This window comes from Temnothorax americanus, unplaced genomic scaffold, assembly GCF_048541705.1.
Source record: "Temnothorax americanus isolate GAGA-0224 unplaced genomic scaffold, ASM4854170v1 Scaffold59, whole genome shotgun sequence".
Classification (NCBI taxonomy): domain Eukaryota; kingdom Metazoa; phylum Arthropoda; class Insecta; order Hymenoptera; family Formicidae; genus Temnothorax; species Temnothorax americanus.
The window spans coordinates 94652-118561 of record NW_027509741.1 but is presented as its reverse complement, the minus strand read 5'-3'; the positions used below and the strand labels follow the sequence as shown (position 1 = coordinate 118561).

At 33.9% G+C, this 23910-nt stretch overlaps 2 protein-coding genes across 2 annotated transcripts; both read right to left on the bottom strand.

Annotated features, from left to right (window-relative positions):
* Nucleotides 1-12943: 12943 nt before the first annotated feature.
* LOC143904859 (uncharacterized) lies at nt 12944-20461 on the bottom strand. Its single transcript, XM_077419820.1, has 18 exons — nt 20368-20461; nt 20178-20297; nt 19942-20096; nt 19762-19861; nt 19569-19691; nt 19262-19488; nt 19082-19181; nt 18890-19012; nt 18651-18811; nt 18271-18568; nt 17984-18186; nt 17781-17907; nt 15653-15754; nt 15415-15569; nt 15180-15336; nt 14850-14939; nt 14272-14624; nt 12944-14021 (listed from the first exon to the last, which is right to left on the bottom strand). The coding sequence occupies exons 2-16, from the start codon at nt 20269-20271 to the stop codon at nt 14890-14892; spliced, it is 2175 nt and encodes a 724-aa protein (XP_077275946.1). The 5' UTR covers nt 20272-20297; nt 20368-20461; the 3' UTR covers nt 12944-14021; nt 14272-14624; nt 14850-14889.
* On the bottom strand, nt 20461-22954 carry LOC143904860 (uncharacterized). The gene is made up of 7 exons (XM_077419821.1): nt 22004-22954; nt 21794-21914; nt 21427-21610; nt 21154-21344; nt 20974-21073; nt 20784-20903; nt 20461-20702 (listed from the first exon to the last, which is right to left on the bottom strand). Exons 3-7 carry the CDS (start codon nt 21590-21592, stop codon nt 20506-20508), a joined length of 774 nt encoding a protein of 257 aa, XP_077275947.1. The 5' UTR covers nt 21593-21610; nt 21794-21914; nt 22004-22954; the 3' UTR covers nt 20461-20505.
* Between the last annotated feature and the right edge of the window lie 956 nt (nt 22955-23910).

Genomic DNA, 23910 nt, shown 5'->3' with positions numbered 1-23910 from the left:
GGAAGTGCTACGGCTGCGGAAGTGAGAAGAAGCATGCAAAAGAAGAATGCCCCGCGCATAGTTCGAAATGCAATAAATGTGCTAAAGAAGGCCATTGGGCGAAAGTGTGCAAATCCGGAACGGCAGATGGCAGGTCTGAGAAGAATAAACCCAAGACTGCCATACAGCAAGTAGAAGATAACTCTAGTATAGACCCGTTCTTTGTGGCGATGGTGAGCCAATCGGAGGTACCATCGGACGAGCCGTGGCGAGCTAAAGTGACGGTAGATGGCATTACAATCTGTTTTCAACTGGACCCCGGTGCCGACGTGACTCTAATTACCGACAGTACGTACGAAGAAAATAGACAAACTTTTGGTAAATTACACACCGCGGATCGTAACCTAGAAAGTGCTTCCCGCGATTCGTTGAAGTGTTTCGGCATGTTCACTACCAGACTTAGTTACGGAGATCGGGCGTTGAATGCCAACGTGTTCGTCGTAAAAGGACTACGGCAAAAATTGCTAGGACGAGGTGAATGTGTCGGACTAAATTTAGTGATGCGGTGCTCACAAGTTTCTGCACAGAGCACTGTAAGACTTTTTACAGAGTTCCCCGGTTTGTTTAATCGCTTAGGTCTTTTGAAAACGTCGTACAGTATTAAACTTCGTAAAGACGCGAAACCATTCTGTTTATCTCAACCGCGTCGGGTGCCATTAGTATTAATGACAAAGTTAAAGGCGAAACTTGAAGAAATGTTGCAGATGGGTGTCATTGAGAAAGTAGATGAGCCAACTGATTGGTGCAGCGGTATTGTTCTAGTAAAAAAACAAAATACAGATGACATTCGTTTTTGTGTGGACTTAACCAAACTGAATCAGGCGGTGGAACGTGAGAATCATCCGATGCCTACCGTGGAACATACGTTGGGCCAGCTGAATGGGGTCAAATATATTACGAAACTGGACTGTGTGTCAGGATTTTGGCAGGTGCCGTTAAGTGAGGATTCCAAGAAGCTAACTACGTTTATTACTCTATTCGGGAGATTTTGTTTTTGCAGACTTCCTTTCGGAATTTCGTCCGCTCCGGAGTGCTTTCAAAAGCGAGCATCACAGGTTCTGGAGGGCCTAGAGGGAGGCTCTAACCTCATAGACGATATAATAGTGTGGGGGAAAACCATTCAAGAGCATGACGCCAGGCTTCGCGCGGTATTACAGCGGTTGGAAGAAAACAACATTACCTTGAACGCTAATAAGTGTCAATTTTGTGTACAGGAGACGACGTTTCTTGGACATCGCATTTTAGCAGATGGTATTAGTCCAGATCCTTCTAAGGTACAGGCCATCGCCGAGTTGACTGCGCCGAAAGACGTTACGGGCGTTAGATCTTTCCTAGGAATGGTGAACTACCTGGGAAAATTTGTACCGCGATTGTCCGAGACTCTTACTCCAATTTATAATCTATTGAGAAATAATGAAGAATTCGTGTGGTCAGCAGAATGTGAAAAGGCGTTCAGATCAATATTGAGGGTGTTGAGCAGTTCCCCTTGTTTGGCAATTTTCGATCCAAATCGACGGACCGTCGTTTCAGCGGATGCTTCATCCTTCGGACTTGGAGCAGTACTTCGTCAGGAAGACGAGACAGGAGAACTACGTCCTGTTGTCTACGCGTCAAGAACATTGACCGACATCGAGAAGCGGTATGCTCAGATCGAAAAAGAAATCTTAGCTCTTACTTGGGCATGTGAAAGATTTCACGACTTCATCTACGGGAAGTTCTTCTATTTGGAGACGGATCACCGACCACTAGTACCACTACTGATGACGAAAAACCTTGACGAATTGTCGCCTCGTCTGCAGAGAATGCGTATGCGGTTGATGCACTATGACTTTGAGTGTTTCTTTACAGCCGGTAAAGATATTCTTGCAGCGGATTACCTATCTCGCTCTCCATTGAAGATGTCGGGTAACCTCGATCTCCAGGAAGGAATTTCTACACATGTCCAGTTCGTGTTTGAGCAATCTCCAGTATCCGATACGATACTTTCAAAACTTTTGAATTTGCAAGCGGAGGATTCCGTGTGTCGTGAACTAGTAAAATACATTCAAAATGGATGGCCGTGTAAAGACCGGATCAGCGCTACAGTGAAACCCTTCTACGAATTTCGCGGCAATCTCACCTTGGCCCGAGGGTTCATCATGTTTGGCAACCGATTCTACATTCCCACAGGACTTCGTCGGGAAACCTTAAAAGCTATCCATAATGCTCATCAAGGCATTGAAAAATGCCGGGCCCGCGCTAGATACAGCGTTTAGTGGCCAAAATTATCTGCGGAGCTTCAACAATTGGTGGACAGCTGCGCGGTGTGCGTGCAAAACAGGCCCGCACGATCGGAACCGTTGAAGCCATCTAATTTTCCGGATCGACCATGGCAAATTATTGCCATGGATTTATTCAAACACAGTACCAGTTGGTACCTAGTAGTTGCAGACTTTTATTCCCGGTACCCGGAAGTGTACCAACTACCAGATTTACGGTCAGTAACCATCATTGTTCGTTTGAAGGAAATATTTGCACGCCATGGAATCCCGGATTTGATCAGATCCGACAATGGAACACAATTCGACCCACTACGCACAACAGAGTTCCGGGCCTTCAAGAAAACATATGGATTTGAGCACGAAACATCGTCTCCTCATTTCCCTCAAAGCAACGGGTTCATAGAAGCAATGGTGAAAACCGTAAAAAGCGGCTTGGAAAAGTCCAAGGATTTTAACGTTTGGTTATTAGAATACCGTACAACTCCTTTAAAGTGCGGTTTTTCTCCCAGTGAATTAGCCATGGGGCGGCGAATTAAGTCTTTTCTCCCTGTTATACCATCCCTACTGATGCCAAAAACAATCAACCGGGACACACTGCTGTCTAAGGAAAAGGAGAGAATGGATCGCCAGAAGAAGGATTTTGATCGTCGTCACCACAAGAGTGAGCGCGATGATTTAGAAGTTGGCGATCGTGTCTGGATTCGCGATTTACGCCGTTGGGGCGTTATACAAGAACGCGCGGTCCAACCAAGATCCTATATCATACAATCAGATGCAGGAACATATCGGCGAAACAGAAGCCATCTACATCGTCTGGAGGCACCTTTGGGATATTTTGATACGCCGGAGGATACGCCTAGGAGGGAGGAGTGGCTTACCCCACCACAATCTCCGGGAAAACCCAGAACACCGAAGGAGCCGCCTTCATCAGTTGTAAGACAAGAGTTACTCGCATTACCTGCTCCAATGGAGGATGCTATTGACCCAGTTCCTCAATTACCTGAGAAGAAAACGTACCCTGTACGCGACCGAAAGAAGGTTAGCCGGTTGGGCTACGAAACACTGGGTGGCCCAAAATCGTTTTCGAAATAGAACAAAACGATACTCAAGAAGGGGAGATGTCGTATGATGGTGTCGTTCATATTAACCGCGCGTACAGCGCCAATGGGACAGTCGTCGACAGGCATGAGGAGAGCGACATCTGGAGAGGTTAGGGAGAGGTACCACGGAGGAAGAGCGCGGGAGCGGTCAGTCTTCAGTCTTGAGTACGGCGCCCGGCAGTAGAGAGGCCCGGCACAGAAGCGCAATAAAGAACACGTTCTCTGGTTATTCGCGAGTACAATCACTGTCCTTCCCGGCCCCGTCCCGCGAATAATACAAATCTTGATAATTTTGTAACATATTACGTGGTGATCCAATAAATGTAGATGGAAGTATAATCATCTTTCCAATACGTCCATTTAAATTATTTGCTGTAGTTTGTAAATAATCTTTTAAACCTTGATATGTTTCAGTACGTAATTCTTTTTGATGATCTCTACAATAATTTATTCTATCCTTTTCAATTTTTACATAACTGTCTACAAGCCACTGTTGAAATAGACGACGCCCTGATAAAAAGACATTAAATTCATCACGAATAGCCATGCGATATTTAATATACTGGCTTCTAGTTATTCGTTTATTACTATTTAATTTTGTTAAATTACAATGCCATCCTTGAGTACCATATGGATAAAATAATGGATATATCCATGGTTCAACATTTGGATCCATAGTACTAACGTTTTTTAAAGTTTTGTCATTTCTATTACGTATTGTTACATATGATTCTGGAATTTCTCCATCAGCAGTTGTACGAAAAACAGCAGCAACTTCATTAGTTCTTTGAGCATTATATCGGCGTCGATCCATACCTGGTCTTAATGTAAATAATAATTGTAATTCTGGCAATAATTCTCCAGATTCTATTTCTAATCGTCGTTGATTTTCTAATTCTTCACCCATCATTTGATAAGATTGAGCAAATATATTTAATTCCCGCATTATATGTTCAAGATTTTGTATAATTTCAAAATCTAAATCTGAATTTTCATTGAGACGATAATTTATTGCTTCATTAGAATCTACAATAAAAAGCTGGCCAAAAGTGGGGTTTTCATTTTGAGCTGCATACAATGCTGTATTAATTTGATAATAAATCTGCCCATGTATTTTGAAGCAATATGGACCAGGTCTTCTATTTTCAAAATTAACCAAATTAGCGTTAAATGATGCAAATGAAAATGAACTGTTGTAGCTACGGATATGTTTGAAAAAATTATTTGATTTTGCATGGCTACTATTAAATAAACTACGAAGAAATTGTGGAAATTGAGGCAATGGTTCTAAATACACCGCACCGTGATTACAACAATCGTGAAATGAATTTCCTTTATTAGATACTTTTTCAGCTGCGAAATGTTTTGCTCTACAATGAACACAAGACACATCCATAGAACCAATATAATATTCATTTATATCATTAATTAGCATTCGATTAATATCTAAACGATGTAGTTGTCTTCTTTGAGACCGATAATGGGATTGATATTCTACATAACGTTGCTGACGTATTGGTATAATATTTACAGAACTTTCCCCAATTATTTCTTCATTCAATTCTATAACTCGATTATCATGTATTGTGCCAGAAATATTGAAAACTTGTTGGTGTGCTAATGTTATATCTGAAGAATTTTCTTCAATTTCATGATTTAATTCTATTATACGATTGTCATGTATTGTACCAGCGATACTAACAGTATAATTTGTATCATTATTTGATATATTATTTGTTACTTTTGTAATTTTACGACGTTGACGAGATTGATACTCAGCATTTTTTTCACGACGTCGTCGTTGAAATTCTTCTTGTTCTTCCGAGGTTCGTTCTACTTTACGTCTTGGCATTTTGCAAAAATACAGATGTACAATAATAATTATAAAATAAATATAACTTATAGTTATTAAAATACAATATTAAAACTGACTTTCTTTAAATTTTAATAATAATTGTAAATATACTATATATTATTATTATTTAATATAATATATGTTAAGTTTAAATGTAAGTTTAAATCATAATTAAAAAATAAATATAATTTACAATTATTAGTGATTAAAATACAGTTTTTAAAACTTACTGTCTTTATTCAAATTTTATTAATATAAAAATATATGATATATTATTATTATGTAATATAATATATTTATATTAAATTGAAATATAAGTTTAAATCATTATTATATCAACATCATCATCATCATCATCATCATCACCATCATCATCATCATTATCATCATCATCATCATCATCATCATCATAATCATTATTATCATCATCATCATTATCATCATCAACATTATTCTCATCAACATTATTATCATCATCAATTCATCATCAATCACAAATATAATTCTTTTAATATATATTTATAACATAGTATATTACATTATCATATATATATATAAGATATTATTTGAATAATATATTTTTAAATACATAAAATTTATATTTTTGTTTAAAACAAAAACTATAATATTAAAACATACAATATTTTATAAATTACATATCTAATAATTAATTTAATATAATAATACTCAATAAGTGTAATAATTTAAATGAGAGTAATTAAAATTATATTAATACTATCTATACAATAATTAAATTAATGCAATAATTATAATATATAATTATTTTTGTTAATAATAATATTTTGTATTAATAATAAAAAATAACTGTAATTTAAATTAAAATAATAAGATTTGTATTAATATTAATTATATTGTATTAATGGATAATAATAGTAATAACTAAAAATCTTTTAAATTAAGCTCTGTTCCTACTTCAAATACCTGAAACAAAGAAATTTTATCATATTAATATTTTTGATTAAACAAATAATAAGATTATTAAAATTATACTTATTCCGTGTGTTTACTGTTTATATATATAATTAGACTCTTAAAAATGTCAAAATAAAGATGTCACAGCAAATGCGAATAAAGCACGGTACGTGGAACACGCTCCTCTGTCCACGCATGTATGTACTTTGTAAGTTGTAAAGTTGAAGATGGCTCAAAGGAAGAGCCGAAACGTTCAACATATTTGAAGCATCGAATCAATTATTTATTTTGCACATCACGTACAGCACTTGACTCACATTTGCCGTAACATTTTTATTTTTACTGTTTATTATTATTATGTATACGCGCGCATACATACACACACATGTACGCATATACAAATGCGGACGGTAACGTATACACATATGTACACACGCGTATACATATATTATACATACATGTGCATGTACGTACGTATACATATACATATATATACTTTCTTACACGTACGCATGCAAATATGCATATATATATATATATATATATATATATATATATATAATAAATACCTGTAAGTTCAATCCTAAGATATCATGAACTAATCACAGAGTCGTATTAGCGTCTAGGACATTATTCAAGATGATCTTGAAATAAGATCCGACTCTGAATACCGGCCTTAGACGTCTTAATAATGTCTTTAAAACGTCTTATATCCAGATTTTGGATACGGTGTTGTCTAGGATACATATATAAATTGAGCAGATAAATACAGATATATATATATTTGTATAAATACTATATATGTAAATAAGAATGTATTTTATAGAAAAGTAAGCTTGAAACTTACCAGTATCTTATATTCACACACAAAGGTTTTTTGCATACGTAAATATTATTATTATTGTTACAAAATGTCTAAATAACAGCTGCAATGACAGTTGCTCACGAAGTAATCGCTACGTCAACGAAAGAGTTAAATATGAACTATCTTCAGTACTTAAGATGGTCTTAAATATAAAATCCAACTATGAATACCAACCTATGAATACGGGTCTTTGGGCACATTCAAGGGAAAAGCTATTAGCAAGGGAAAAGCGTTAATAATGTCGAGATATTGTATGGAGAAAGACATGACCAATTGCATATTTAACTAATTCGACCAATTAATTACGATTGGTTAATTGTTTTACCGTTCGAAATCTTGGAGCAATTTCTAGTATTGTGAATACAAGGCTTTAAATAAGGATAGAACAAGCAAATAGCTAATAACACGCTCCTCAAACGCAGTTATTTAGGCGCGTTCAGCAGACAATTAATAAACAATTAATTTTTAACTCTTTAATTAATTACTTTATTTTTAAAAATAACAATTTAATAACATTGAACATTTTAATAAATACAATAAAAATTATAAATTTATTAATTACAAATTTTTTTTCAAAAATTTTGATGTTGAAGACTTGTTCTGCCCCTGAAAAATAAAATAACATATAAATTCTTTATTATTTATTTATTATTATTTATTATTATATATTATTTATTATTATTATATTATTTATTATTATTATTATTTATTATTTATTATTTATTATTTATTATTTCACGCTTTTGATATCATCAAATAAAACAAGGATATAAGTAGCCAGTAGACAGAAACATCAATACCCAAGCAGCATTTTGACGTCCGCCCGACGTTAAAATAAACACACTTAACGTTGGTATCCAACGTTTTCGCTACGTCGTTTCAACCCTCTTTTGCACTAATTTGGGGAATCAAATTTAGGTTGTACCAACGTTGGAATCCGACTTATATAAGTTAAATTAAGGTTACATTTTTTCCACCAGTTTTAACGTTGGTATGTAAACTTTGATTTTGTACACTCTGCTAGACCTGAGGTTATTTTTTCACAACGTACATTTTAGGTGTAGTTTTCGTGCTTCCATTCAAACCATATGACGGCATTGGTGTAATAAATGTATCATAATACGTACTTATCAATTTGGCACAAATAAAATGGCTTTATAGGAAAAATATAGTTTGCGCAGTTTTTGATACTATTGTAATTTTGCCATAATACACGAACCCAGCACTGAAATTGTATAACAAAACTCACTTTATTGATAAATGTGGAAATGATAAGTCGAAATTAGACGAATCCTTTCTAAAATATTCCAATTTACTAAATATTCTAATAAATAACTAAAATTTTCCAAAGTGTAGATTTTAATTTTTTTTCGTCGAAATTACTTTTAAGATAAATATGTTGTCAAAACCTTAACAACAGATATTATATAAATGCTTTAAATTGTTAATAAAATGCGTTAAAAAATATAAATCTAAATATACTGGAAAATGGCGGATTATTTGCCTTCCTCTTTGAGGAATGAAAATGGCGAAGTCAGCGTTCCACACTATATCAAACTTTACGTAGTAAAAGGTGCGATAAATTCTACTAAAATTTGTCTTCTCGTATAAAATAATTAACTTTTTCAGACTTTTCCAAACTAAGTAGTATACCACTGTAGGCAAAATTGTACCTATATTGACTAAAAGTCTTAACAAGGTCACCAAACTGACTTAACATTACGATAAAGTATCAATTAGTTAAAAATTCTATACTAGATTTGCGAATGAGTCGTATATCTTAACCAAATCCGACCTATGCAATACCATCTGTATGGTGATCTAAAGCATGGTTATGGCAGCCGTGCAGCCGAGCGAACGCGCTCTCGAGCTGTGAATCGCGCGGCGCGCGCGCGTTGTTTCCCGACGACGCGACGATAACCGCGTGAGATGAGATATAGTCCAGTCACTATGTACATTTAAAAAAGACATAATTCTGACCCAGGATTTTTCTTTTTGGGGGTGTTGGGGGGATCAAGAAAAGCTTAATCTCAAGTTTTCGACCTTTGTTTCCCGCTTGCTTTTTTTACGGGAGTAAAAAATGTGAAAAATGGTTTTTCCGCGATAATTCGGTTTCTAATAAAGTTACAAGGTCGAATCGGAGCTCATTTTAAAGTTTTTTTTTACGCTCTACAAATTATGTCGTATGACATTTTTACGTATGATCGATTGTTTTCGAGACATCGAACGAGAAAGGGAAATAAAAAAGTATGAGAGATATTTAGTTTTTTCTTTTTACTCATTATTGTCGTCCAAAATTGCAAAAATGCTTCAAATGAAACTTGTAGAGCGTAAAAAAACGTACAATTTTTATTTGTTATTTATTTCATTTCGTTGAAAATTACGCCTTGTAGAGCGCCTCAAAGTGGAGAGTCGTCGTCATCGCGTCAGCGATAAAGTATTTCTTTTTTATAAACTTACTTCACAAATATTGTCACTTAGATATAAACTGCACGCTTTCATGTATTCTTCAATGAAACGGTAAGTGTAATTAAGAAAACTTGACGGTTTCAAAATAGCTACAATAATTTCAGGCTTTGCAAGATTTATTTGCAACTTTGAGGCGTAGTGCGATATGGAAATTTCAACGAAATTAAAGTAATAAATAAGAACATTTTACGAATTTTATTGCTGTGCAAGTTTTATTTGAAGCGTTTATACAGATTCGTGTGCGAAAAACGATAAAATAGAAAAAAACGAACAAAAATGCTCAATTTTTCCTTTTCTCTTTCGATATCTCGAAAACTATCGATCGTACGCCAAAATATCACTAAACGTAACTTGTAGAGCGGGAAAAATCCTATAAAAAACACCTATTATGTTACTTATTTGCGTCAATGAAGTCGGAATCTTAGCGAAAGCGTTCGGTGCCGCGTATCGACGTAACCAACGCGCCGCTAACGCGATGACGACGACTCTCCACTTTGAGGCGCTCTACAAGGCGTAATTTTCAACGAAATAAAATAAATAACAAATAAAATTGTAGGTTTTTTACGCTCTACAAGTTTTATTTGAAGCATTTTTGCAAATTCGGACGACAATAATGAGTAAAAAGAAAAAACTAAATATATCTCTCTCATACTTTTTTATTTCCCTTTCTCGTTCGATGTCTCGAAAACAATCGATCATACGTAAAAATGTCATACGACATAATTTGTAGAGCGTAAAAAAAGCTTTAAAATGAGCTCCGATTCGACCTTGTAACTTTATTAGAAACCGAGTTATCGCGGAAAAACCATTTTTTCACATTTTTTACTCCCGTAAAAAAAGCAAGCGGGAAACAGAGGTCGAAAACTTGAGATTAAGCTTTTCTTGAGCCCCCCAACACCCCCCAAAAGAAAAATCCTGGGTCAGAATTATGTCTTTTATAATCCGTTTTTTTGTACATAGTGACTGGACTAATAGACCGGTTCGGCCGTGGATCGTCAACATTCATCGCATAGTCCTCGTAGCTCACGCACGACGCCGCGAATTGCCGTCGACGATGCCCGCTTTATGCAGCAGTAATCTGCTCTACATTCATTTAGGCAGAATTTGTTACCATTTCTCGCGATTTCTTAACGTCAGTCAGAAATGACCACAGGCGACGTTTTACAACGTTAGCGTTTTACAACGTTTGATAACAAAACGTTGGTTTACGTTGGGAATTACGTATTGAAGTCGCTCGAAAAGTGTAGTGCAGAGTATAACGTCAGGCGAACGTTAAATATCTTAACGTCGGGTAATAGGACTTAAACTGTTTCGAATTTGACGTTGGGAAAGTGATAAAAAAAGCACGTCGTAATTTTAACGTTTAGACAACGTCCAAAAAACGTTAGTAATTATAAGTTACATTTTATAACTTTCTTGAACCGCTTACAACGTTGTGATTAGTAGAAAAGTAGTCCTTAGTCGGAAAGTTAACCGAAAAATGCTGCTTGGGTATTTTTTAGAATTATACCTGCTGTAATAAATTATCATCCAGTTTTCTTTTCTTAGGGGTTTGTATCCCCTTTACCAATTGTCCTAAAGACATACGTCCTTCCAATTTTTTAATATCTTTAATACATGTGTTATTATTAAATATGGAGAATCAGCTGTAAAAATTTAAATAATAATAATACTTAAAAAAGACTTAAGGACAAACGTAGGATGTCCGATAATAAATGTAGCAATATCTGTTTAATGTAAAATAGTCTTAGATTGAATAAAAGTTTTCTACCTTTTTATAATCATTTTAGTAGTTAATAAGTCTATTATCAGACAATCTGATAATCAGACTTATTATACAATAATAATACCTGTATTTTGTACATTTCCAACAACTTGTATTTTATCTCTTCTTTTAAATTTTTTTTGTAAATATTTGTTTAAATCAAAATTTAAAATGTGTATTTCAATTTTATACGTTCCATCCGTGATAGCTCCACAACCAATTTTTTTATTAAGTTTATTATTATATACCGCGCCAAAATTGCTTTTTAGAAATCCCTTTAATACTGGAAAACATTAAAACAATTAAATATTTGAGTTATTGATTAAAGAAAGTTTAACGCAAGCATATTTACTCGTATATAAATACACAAAAGTATCAAAACCATTTTAAAACTGATAATCACACGATCAATGGCACAATTAATAACAAGTACTTTATATATATATATATATATATATATATATAATACATATAGTTTAATTGAATCTTTGAAATATTCATCAATAGAACTTACTGACACGTTCAGAAGTATTTAAAATATCTTTAAATTCAATTTCTTGAGGATTATTATTAACTATATTGGAAGGATTATACTTTCCCAATATTGTTAAAACAGTATTGCCTCTAACGTGTAATTCAAATGGAACATTTCCATTATTATACATTGCTACTTTAGGGGTTCTTGCTTGTACTCCGTCTAAATCTACAATCTAATTATAAGTAAACTGTTAAGTTAAGTTTACATGTTTTTGTTAAATTTATATTTTGTTTTTAATAGTAAATTAACTTTTTGGAAAAAAAATGTAATAAATTATAAAAATTTTTATTATTTAATTGTTTAAAAAACATTAGCTAGAATTGAATTTCAATATATAATAGTAATTAATAAATAAAAACTTATTTTTAATCTTAAAAATTAAGGACACTTACAATATTAGTTGTTATCTGTTCTTCAATACGCTCTATCTCATCGTTCCATGCAACTACTTGAATTCTATCCTGAATATATCCTTTTACTTCACTATAATATCAATTAAATAACAAATTATTAAATATCTATATTATAATAAATTAATTTATTATTAATTTATATTTGTTGAATAAACTCATATCTATACTATTATTATAAAGAGACAGAGTTAAGCCGTCGTACACAAATTAACTTATATATAAAGTGTATATTTAATATAAACGGGTTAAGTCACGAAAACCTCAATATTCTTTATTTATAACTAATTGTACTAATTTATTTTTTAATTATTATTAAAATAAAATAAAAAGTTACATGGATGATTACTTACACTGTTGAATCAAACATTTTTATTGTGTCAATGTCTTCATTAGGTGTTAGTAACGTTATTGCATCAACATCTTCTTCTATTTTGTCATTATTTTTTTCATTAATACTATTTTTTGCAATATCTAAATCTGAATCGTCGTAATCATCTAATTCCGACTCGGAACCAATATTTTTATTCTCTGACATTCTGTATAAACAATAAAGATATAAGAAATATTTTCAGCATAATATAATCTACTTTACATTTAAAAATATATTTTTCAAACATATTTACCTCAAACCATGTTTAATATCACAAATCATATATATATATATATATATATATATATATATATATATTTTATACCGTAATAAGAAAAAAAAAATTACTTACATTAAATAAATCAAAATATAATTCTTCCTTTTATTTTCTTATTAACCTTTCTTTCCTCTTTTCTTCCTTCTTTCTTATTTACGAAATTTACGAAAATGTCTTCCAATGTTTTAAAAATTGAATCTTTGCTATGAAGTTAAGTTAAAACAAGCGATACAGCGGTAAATCATGCCACGAGGCAAACTTCAAAAAAAGATATATAAGGAGTGCGTTCGCAGAACTGTTAATAAAAAAAAATTATATCTATATGTATACATATATACCCAGCAAACACCAAGTATTTACATATTAGTTGTAATTAAGTAATAAAGATATAATCCCCATCTCTAACCATAGCTTCTCTACCGCTTTCTTTCGCCTTCCCTCCTCTACCTCCACCAATTTCACTACTACATTGTTCCTCCTTCTGTCTCTCTCTCTTCTAACTCTCTCCACCTTTCTAGCTCTCTTATCTTTGCTTCCATTGCTTTATTTCTTTTTCCTATCTCCCACTTTCCTTCCTCTTTCTCTTCTCCCTGCTCTTCCTTCCTCCTATCTCTCCATCTCTTAACTAATATATTTAAATTTATATATTAGTTAACTTCTTTATATACACTACCGCTCACACACACACACACATTAATTTTAATATACCCCTATATTTGTTAATTTCTCTGTAAAGGATGAACATGATACATGTGTTTTGTACAGAAATGAATACATTTGCTGTTATAAACACTTGCATTGGATTTTTATATATTATTTAAATAATATATAATACTAATGATTAACAATACAATACGAATAAATAAATAAATAATTTTATTTGACCATCAATCTCATCTGTATTAACATAAGCAAGAACATAAGTAAGAAGCAGCGTAAAAATGAAGAGAAAATTAATAAAATGTATATAGACATGGTACGATTGCAAATTACATCGATAAAATTAATATATACCGTTATGACATAGTTAAATTAATGACGATGAGGTCAAAGCAGCATCTGATTGCGACAGCATAGGTATCACGTTGTTGTATGTTTCTTTCAACTTTTCTGCTTCGATTTCTTTCGCGCGCAATCTAAAATAATCAGAGAAAAATCTTCTATCGTAAAATTTTATAACGTATTCACGATTATTATATTAATTTCTTTTTATCGTTTGCCAATTACGAAAAACATGCGATGAAAAGAATCATATTATATGTCACAAATACACGGAATAATTGCAAAAAAGGACACATTCTACAGTTAATTTTAAATAATTTTTAAAATTAATTAAAACACGCAAGTTTGAATAAAAAATCTGATTAAAATATCAAGAAAACGAACTTGTATAATTGTTTGACGACGTTCACCAGTACTCGTGCCTATAGGTAACGTTGAAGAGCGTTAATTCCGAAATAAAACCCTGCAGAAAGTTCATGACGTCTCGACTGATTTGCTCGAGCCTGGATTTCGAGATGTTTGGCAATGCCTCCTGATGTAAAAACATATCGTTCAACTCCAGCTCCTTCTTCAATGTGTTTACTTGTTCCCGTAGCTGTTGCACGATCAGCTCTGTCCGGGGCTGAATGTGCCGCATTGTCCTGATCGGTTTCAGTTTTGCAATTTTAGCGGTCAGTCGCATGGTCGACAAAGTGACGTCGAGATCTTCCCTCGTAATGTGTACATGAGATACAAAACTAACGCATAAAAAATCTGGCTTTTAATTACTCACAAGCGAAATGTTATATAAATATGTAATTTTAGATCAAGTGAGAAATTTAATAGAAAACATTGAAATTTTAATTGTATATATTAAAAAGTAGAGTTTATATTTATTATTTGGAAAAAAGATAAAGAGTCTAGATTAAAGTGAGAAAATATGTGCTATTTTAATTTCAGATTTATATTTATTATATGATTACCGAATGACGGATGTGACAGTGAGATTGTCTTTCAGTAGCTTCAGCAAATTATTTGAGCAAACAACGCTGTATGTGCACATACTTGGTTTCCTAAGATGCAGAAAATATTGTTCCAGCTGTATTTTCAATTGAACATATAAGAGAAAAATTAAACATTATAAAATATTTTAAGAAAAACTATTTACAGTTTAGATTCATATTATTCTCCTATACCTATTTCCTACAAATCTGTTATTAACAAATTTGAACCTTTATTTAAATCAGGTTTAGGTACTTTAAAACATTCGTTATCATGATTTCCCAATCGCACTGCAGAACCGAATATGTTACCTGAAACATTTAATTTTTCTGAAATCTGCTTATCCAATGACTGTGTCACATCTTGCACGTCGTTAGTTTGTTCAAGCTTAATCTGTCTTTGCAGCTCTCTTTCAAATTGTTTTCCAAAGGACATGAGAACTCTTTTCAAGCCATTTACAGCAGAACCCTGCGCAAACAAGAAGCCCCAATAGTTCAATTAAAATATGAAATACACTATTTATTTTTTCAAGTTATTGACGCATACAATGCTGGCATTAAGTATTGCCAAGCTTCGTGTAGGTTCCTTTGTGCTGCAATAACCAACATCCACGTGAAAATTTTCATTCTTAAGCTGGACCTTAACGTAACTGACGCAATCAATAACGTAATAAGGAACTTCTCGAGCAGCATAATCTTTACCTATAACAAATTCGCGAGCTTATTTTTATATGCTTGACTATATTAACACTTATGAGAATTTTTTCAGCTAATGACAGATATACCTATTTTTTGTTTGATAACAGTATGACGCCAGTTGCCCTCACCAAAAACCTTATTAGCCGCTGAGATTAAATCAGGAAGTTCCGCTATTAAATCCATCGGTTCTGCGGTAACAAACGTGTCAAATAAAATTATTAAAAAATTACCTTCTTAAGAAAATGTAAAGTCACCGAGTGCACATGCCAGTATGAAAAACGATTATATATTGAAAAACTGTTGTACAAAATTGTTTTAACCCTTAAACTACACTCTGGGTCAAAATGACCCAGTAAAAAAATTGTGTTGCATTATCTACCATTGAAACGTTGAAATCGGGGTTTGTCGCGCCATATCTTGATAGTTTTAACCTCTCTCTAAATAGCGGTACAGTCGTTGTAAGTCAGCAGGCGTCCGGCTGTGTCTGGCTGCCGTCCACGTTAAACGTTCCGAAAATCACGGGTCATTTTGACCCAGTGTGTAGTTTATGCATTTTGGGGGTGATTTTTTGTGATTTTTTAAAGTCTTTTTGAGCTTCTTTCGAACAATTAAAGTGTAAGTAAACGTTTAAATATGCTCTGAAATTTTTTTAATCAGTTGTTTATCAATAATAACACTGAATTATACATAGATGTCGTACAATCTAGGGCAAATTTTGGAACCGGTTTCCAAAAAGATTGGTAACAAAAAATTAACCACATCATTGCACTCCCCGGAAAATTCTACCCTTATTTCATATACTTTTGGTAAAAATTTGATCCACTATAAACGAATGAGTAGTTTGCGGACGGACGGACGGACAGAGACAAACAGTCGGGTTTTATTTAATGGTATGATTCATGATTTTTAACATTGTTTTGTCTATTTACTATAGTTCGAATTGTTTCCATGCCCTATCCATCGAAAACGAATCGTTCATTAAGGAATCTTGAAGCGAATGTGCTACCGATTTATATTGCTTTCGGTTTTCCAAATAAATACCTTTTTTGAAATGTTAGCTTTCGCGCGTATTTTTACCTTAAAGTATATAATCCAGTGTATGCAGCGTTGTTGTTAAATTTTCACGTAAAAATATTGAAAATTTAGAAAGTTATTGAATATTTCGTAAAAAATAGCAATTTTTTGGTTTATAAACCATATTTTGAATTTTTGAACCATAAAGCTTTATTAATAACCTTTTACAAACAATCTGACATTCATTTTGAGTGTTGCAAGAATGCACCCTTTTAATTTCAGCCAAAAAGAATCAATCCCCCGTTTGTGGTAATTACGCAAAGTAGCGCTGGGTCAAAATGACCTAGTATGTAGTTTATGTCTCAAATAGGTAGTGTGTAGTTTAAGGGTTAATACATTCAATCAACGTATAAAATAATTATGCATTGCAACATAAATGATATTAATTTCCATAAGAAAAATGTTTAGGTAAATAATAAAGGCTGTTCAACATTTAATAATTTTAAAATGTTAAAATCTTTTTTTGCTCCCTCGCACACATTCCCTCGTTTCACTCCTTATATAATAGAGCATTCCCATTGGTAAGCTAAAGCCAAGAACGAAGGGCAAAAATATGTTAACCGAGATAATTTTTCTACGAAGAGCGATGTAGAGAAAACAGAAAAGTGATAGGGATATAGTGAAGGAAAAAAAGAAATTAGGGGTCAATCACATAATTTTTTCTCTAGGGCGGAAACGTTCTCTGTCATCAGCCTTTAACATCAGTTAACATATAGAGACGTTGACATTAGAGACGTTAGTGATATTGTCCATTGTCAACAATTTCTTTTAATGCACCGCCATAGAGAGAAAACGCGTTTGCGAGCGCCGCATTGTGTTGGAAAAATGAAAGGAACATTTTCTTAGGTGACGACGTGTCTTAATGTAAATTTTATACATTTTAGACTTTGCACCGTAATATCTCTGCCCGTAGGACACGTAGACAAAAATAAAAACACTTTTATTATGTAACTCAAATCTACTCAATCAACTGAGCTGGAAATTTAATAGGTTCAGCCGTTCAGCCGTTACTGATAATCTAAGGGTATCTCAACTCCTTGGCCCGCATATAAATACAAAGTCAGTGTCTTGCTGCGTTTACACTTGACGCGTGACACTAATCGCGTCTTTTAAAATTCAATTTTTTTGAAGTCTACTTACCCAATGACTGTGTCGCATTTCTTTTTATGTCGCTAACTTGTTTAGGAATAACCTGTCTTTGCAGCTCTTTATCAATTTTCTTTCCGAACGACAGGAGAACTCTTCTTAAAGCATTTACAGCAGAACCCTGCGCAAACAAAAAATGTCTAAATTGTTCAATCATATATAAAATACACTGCTTATTGTTTTCAAGTAACGCATACAATTCTGGCGTTATATATCGACAAGTTTCTTGTAGGTTCCTTTGTGTAGAAATAACCAACATCCTGGTGAAAGTTTCCATTCTCAAGCTGGACCTTAACAAGACTGACGCAGCCAGCAACGTAATGTATATTTCGCACATTTACCTTATCGTGAATTTTACCGTCGGAATCTACATCGTAAAATACATCTTCATAATCAAAATCTATAACAAATTCGCAGAACTTAGTTCAATAAATCTGACTATTCACACTTATGAGAATTTATTCAGTTAATGTAACAGATGTACCTAAGGTTTGGCAGATCACACTATGATTCCATTTGCCCTCTCCAAAAACTTTATTGGCCGCAGAGATTAAATCAGGAAAATCCGCTGCTAAATCTATCGGTTCTGTGGTAGCAAACACGCTGACTAAAAAATATGCACTTGATTTTTCTGAAATCTGCTTACCCAATGACCGTAACACATCTCTTTGTACATAGTTATCTTGATCAGAACTAATCTGTCTTTTTAGCTGTTGCAACTCACTTTCCACTTTGTCTCCAAACGACAGAAGAACTCTTCTTAAAGCATTTACAGCAGAACCCTGCACAAACAAAATACCTTAATTGTTCAACCAAAATATAAAACATACTACTTATTTTTTTTAAAGTGACTGACACACATACAATTCTACAGCTATATATCAAAAAGTCTTTTGTAAGTTCCTGTGGGTAGAAATAACCAATATCCTCGTGAAAGTTTCCATTCTCAAGCTGGACCTTAACTGAACTGACACAGCCAGCGCGTTTACCTTGATCCATAAAACAATAATTTAATACCTGGAAATCTATAACAAATTCGCGAGCTTATTTTAGATTGAACTATGCGCGCTTATGAGGATTTATTCAGCTAATAACAGATGTACCTAAGGTTTGGCTGACTACAGTATGATTCCATTTGCCCTCTCCAAAAACTGTATTGGCCGCTGAGATTAAATCAAGAAAATTCGATTCTAAATCCGTCGATTGTGCGGTATCGAACGTGTTGACTGAAATATTTGATTTTTCTGAAATCTGCTTACTCAATGACTGTAACACATCTCTTTGTACATAGTTACCTTGATCAGAACTAATCTGTCTTCGTAGCTGTTGCAACTCTTTTTTCACTTTGTCTCCAAACGACAGGAGAACTCTTTTCAAAGCATTTACAGCAGAACCCTGTGCAAACAAAAATGTCTTAATCGTTCAGCCAAAATATAAAATGCACTGCTTATTGTTTTCAAGTAACAAACGCATACAATTCTGACGTTTTGCATCAACAAGTCTTTTGTAAATTCGTCTGCGTTGATATAACCAATATCCTCGTGAAAGTTTCCATTCTCAAGCTGGATCTTAACGTAACTGACGCAGCCAGCACAGTTTTCATTTCGCAAATTTATCTTATCTTTACTTAAATCGTCGAAAGATTCGTCGTCGGAATTTTTGTCGTCGGAATCAAACCGATATGCATCATAATCAAACCAATCTGTAAAAATTTGCGAACTTATTTTTATACACCTGACTATTAACACTTATAAGAATTTATGCAGCTGATGACAGATATACCTAAGGTTTGGCGGACTACAGTATGATTCCACTTGCCTTCTCCAAAAACTTTATTGGCTACTGAGATTAAATCATGAAAGTTTATTGCTAAATCTATCGGTTCTGGGGCAGTGAACGTGTTGACTAAAACATTTAATTTTTCTGAAAATTGCGTACCCAATAACTGTATCACATCTCTTTGTATCATAGTTACCTCGTTCAGAACCAATCTGTCTTCGTAGTTGTTTCAGCTCTCTTTCCACTTTGTCTCCAAATGACAGGAGAATTTTAAATAAACCATTTATAGCAGAGCCCTGTGCAAACAAAAATGTCAGTTAATCATTCAGCCAAACTATAAAATGCACTGCTTATTCTTTCCAAGTGACTGACATACAATTCTAACTGTCTGTATCGACAAGCCTTCGTCTGCGTCGATATAGCCAATATCCTCGTGAAAGTTTCCATTCTCAAGCTGGATCTTAACGTAACTGACGCAGCCAGTACAATGTATACGTCTTGTACTAGTGGAATTTATGTCATTATCGAAATCTGTAACAAATCCGCGAGCTTATTTTTACAGATTTGCCTATTAACACTTATAAGAATTTATGCAGCTGATGACAAATATACCTAAGGATTGGCGGACAGTATGATTCCATTTGCCCTCTCCAAAAACTTTATTGGCTACGGAGATTAAATCATGAAAATTTATTGCTAAATCCATCGGTTCTCCGGCAGCGAACGTGTTGACTGAAACATTTAATTTTTCTGAAAATTGCGTACCCAATAACTGTATCACATCTCTTTGTATCATAGTTACCTCGTTCAGAACCAATCTGTCTTCGTAGTTGTTTCAGCTCTCTTTCCACTTTGTCTCCAAATGACAGGAGAACTCTAAATAAACCATTTATAGCAGAGCCCTGTGCAAACAAAAATGTCAGTTAATCATTCAGCCAAACTATAAAATGCACTGTTTATTCTTTCCAAGTGACTGACATACAATTCTAACTGTCTGTATCGACAAGCCTTCGTCTGCGTCGATATAGCCAATATCCTCGTGAAAGTTTCCATTCTCAAGCTGGATCTTAACGTAACTGACGCAGCCAGTACAATGTATACGTCTTGTACTAGTGGAATTTATGTCATTATCGAAATCTGTAACAAATCCGCGAGCTTATTTTTACAGATTTGCCTATTAACACTTATAAGAATTTATGCAGCTGATGACAAATATACCTAAGGATTGGCGGACAGTATGATTCCATTTGCCCTCTCCAAAAACTTTATTGGCTACGGAGATTAAATCATGAAAATTTATTGCTAAATCCATCGGTTCTCCGGCAGCGAACGTGTTGACTGAAACATTTAATTTTTCTGAAAATTGCGTACCCAATAACTGTATCACATCTCTTTGTATCATAGTTACCTCGTTCAGAACCAATCTGTCTTCGTAGTTGTTTCAGCTCTCTTTCCACTTTGTCTCCAAATGACAGGAGAACTTTTTTCAAAGCATTTACAGCAGAACCCTGCGCAAACAAAAATGTCTGAATTATTCAACCAAAATATAGAATACGCTACTTATTGTTTTCAAGTGACAGACGCATACGATTCTGGCGTTTTGTATCGACAAGCCTTTTGTAGATTCCTTTGCAATGTAAATACCATCGTCTTCGTAACAGTTTCCATTCTCAAGCTGGATCTTGATGTAACTGATGTATTCGGTACGGTATTTCTTTCGTGCATTTATCTCATCGTCGATATGTTCATCATCGGAATCTACTTCTTTGGGACCTGCAACTGCAACAAATTCACGAGTTTATTTCTTATTTCTATAGACCTGACTATTCATATTTATTCGATCAGCATGACGCAGATATACATAATTCTTGTTTGACAACAGTATGACTCCATTTGCCCTCTCCGAAAACCTTATTGGCCACTGAGATTAAATTACGACGTTCTTCTGACAATGAGATTAATTTAGGATGTTCCACTGTTGAACAACAGGGTACTGCCTTCTCAGGCTTGTGCTCATTCTCCGCCATAGCTTGTTTTGCAGCGAACTGAAAAGCGAAAACATCCATATCTTTACATTACCTTGGCCGAGAGATAGATTACTTTCCATCCCTGGCGGAAATATTTCTACAAAATTTAAAAAATTTTATAGTTATTTATAAAAATTTTTTCCGCCAGGGGAACCACGAGTTAAATTTCTCAGGAATTATACTGCACCGCCGTATATTTACCTTGTAATTCTCCGCACGAGCTCGGGCCGACTATTTTCACGATCTTGCGATCTAAAATTTCTAGTTCCTTAACTTTTCTTTTTGGTTACTGGCTCCTGCTTCTTTACAGAGAACAATACGGCTGAAAAAAATTTGTAGTTAACCGAGTTAGCTCGAGACATGTGAGCGTTCAAAATCGAAAAACGGTGCATCGATGGCTTGTGTACGTACGTAAGAATAGCTCACGGGTAGTCTTTATCGCGTTTAGGGAAACGCGCGTACGATCGACGACCACGCGGATCGATGGACGCTATATATGGCGATGGATTTCGACTCGACGCGACGTCGCGCTCGATGTTCGTTTTAGGGTTCAACGTGTCGCAAAAAAACGGCGAAATGTGAGGAGAAGGTTATTGTCACACGCGACGAGATCGCAATCACGATGAAACCGCGTGATAAATGGGCCAAAATGGGCGCGTTCAGTAGAACAAACCGATCAGTAGCGATCGAACGTGATTGGCTCTTACTTTTAGACCGAGCAAATCAGCGTAGCGTGTTGATAAGATGATACTCAACAGTTTTGCCTGCTGAACGCGGCCAATGCAATTCGAAATGACCAATCGACAATCGGCAAACAATATTCTCCCGCGACAATGTCCCTCTCACGTAGCGAGCAAGTGCCGAGTAAGCCACACGTAGGCTGGATTCGGGGAGCGCGCTATTAGCGCTGTTTGCTTATTCTATCCTTGTTTTACACCTGATGAGCGATAAAGACAAAATGATTCAATAGCGTTAATAGCGCGCTCCCCGAACGCAGCCGTAGCAACCATTCTCTACATTTGAAAGGCATGTTAAATCGATACTCGCATCTCTCGAAGTCTTCTCGAAAGTCTCGACGTGCTTTGTTGGCTCTTTTCCGCGATGCTGATTGATTCTGTTGCTGCGCTAACTTCGTGAGCGGCTGTCATAGCATATTTTGACAGTTGTGTGTAATATTAAAGCTAAATAGCGCGCGCGAAACGCGCGTCTGTGATGTCTAGTAATCTAAATTTTACATTATGAGAAAATTATTAAGGACTATTGTCTTCGCGATTTTAATCGTTGGTATGATAATTTATATTCTAAAATGACAAATATTTATTGCTAACAAATTGGCAAATATTACCAATGACAAAATATAATACTCTTAATTGTCTCGTATTTAATAAACTGATGCATGTATATATATATAAGAGGAAAGAAATTTTGAATCTAGAAAAAAAAAATTGTGAGTGTGAATTTAAATTATATAATTAAATTCACAATTTTATTTAATTTTTAATGAATAACAATTATTATTGACGATTAAGTTATTTCGCTAAAGTGGTGTAGACCATTATAATATAAAAGAATATTCGCTATTTAAATTATAAGAAATGTAGCCATCTTCATATAGCCATCACGTGGAGAATCACGTAGAGAATCACGTAAGGCAAGGTCAGTTACGAAGGTTTACAAACTGTTTAGCATGGTTCCGAAAACATACCGGCATATAAGGCTATATATTATAACCGTACGGTCTTATTTCTTTCTCTCTCTTACTATTATTCACTTTTAATTGTAAGATGGATAAGTGAGAAATAATTATAAACACATAGGCATACAATTTATATCATTATATTGTATATAAATTTATTGTTATTGGTTACATATTTTTATTTCACTAATAATTGATATATTCGACGATCCATCAATTTTATTACAATTCAATTTCTAGAGATACTTTTTGTAGCAATTCTTTATGCAGGAATATAAAAATTATAGAATCAATAAAAAAATACAATTTTTTTAAGTAATATACGCATTTTATCTCTGTATATTTGAGAGGCCACAGAATTATATTATACTAATCATTTAATTACCTATTTGATCAATCGCTGAATAGGATATTTAAAGACTTGGCCAACAAAATGATATTTCCTGGCAAAAAATGTTTTATATAAAAACATAAGTATATATATAATTATAAAATATGTCCATATATATGTTTTTTTTCTCTTATATAATCTGTGTTATTCGTATATACAAGAAAAACAATTTTAAAAAAACTAAAAATAATGTATAGACATATTTCATATATAATTGTACATATCTGTATA

Excerpts from the sequence above, each read along its gene's own strand:
- LOC143904860 (XM_077419821.1), bottom strand. The coding sequence starts at position 21,592 with ATGGCGGAGAATGAGCACAAGCCTGAGAAGGCAGTACCCTGTTGTTCA. Across the intron at positions 20,904-20,973 it reads ACAGATTGGTTCTGAACGAG|TCAACACGTTCGCTGCCGGA; the intron begins GTAACTATGATA and ends TAAATGTTTCAG. Across the intron at positions 20,703-20,783 it reads TACTGTCCGCCAATCCTTAG|ATTTCGATAATGACATAAAT; the intron begins GTATATTTGTCA and ends GATTTGTTACAG.
- LOC143904859 (XM_077419820.1), bottom strand. The coding sequence starts at position 20,271 with ATGGATTTAGCAATAAATTTTCATGATTTAATCTCCGTAGCCAATAAA. Across the intron at positions 19,862-19,941 it reads CGATACAGACAGTTAGAATT|GGCTCTGCTATAAATGGTTT; the intron begins GTATGTCAGTCA and ends TTGTTTGCACAG. Across the intron at positions 18,187-18,270 it reads TGTGATCTGCCAAACCTTAG|ATTTTGATTATGAAGATGTA; the intron begins GTACATCTGTTA and ends AATTTGTTATAG.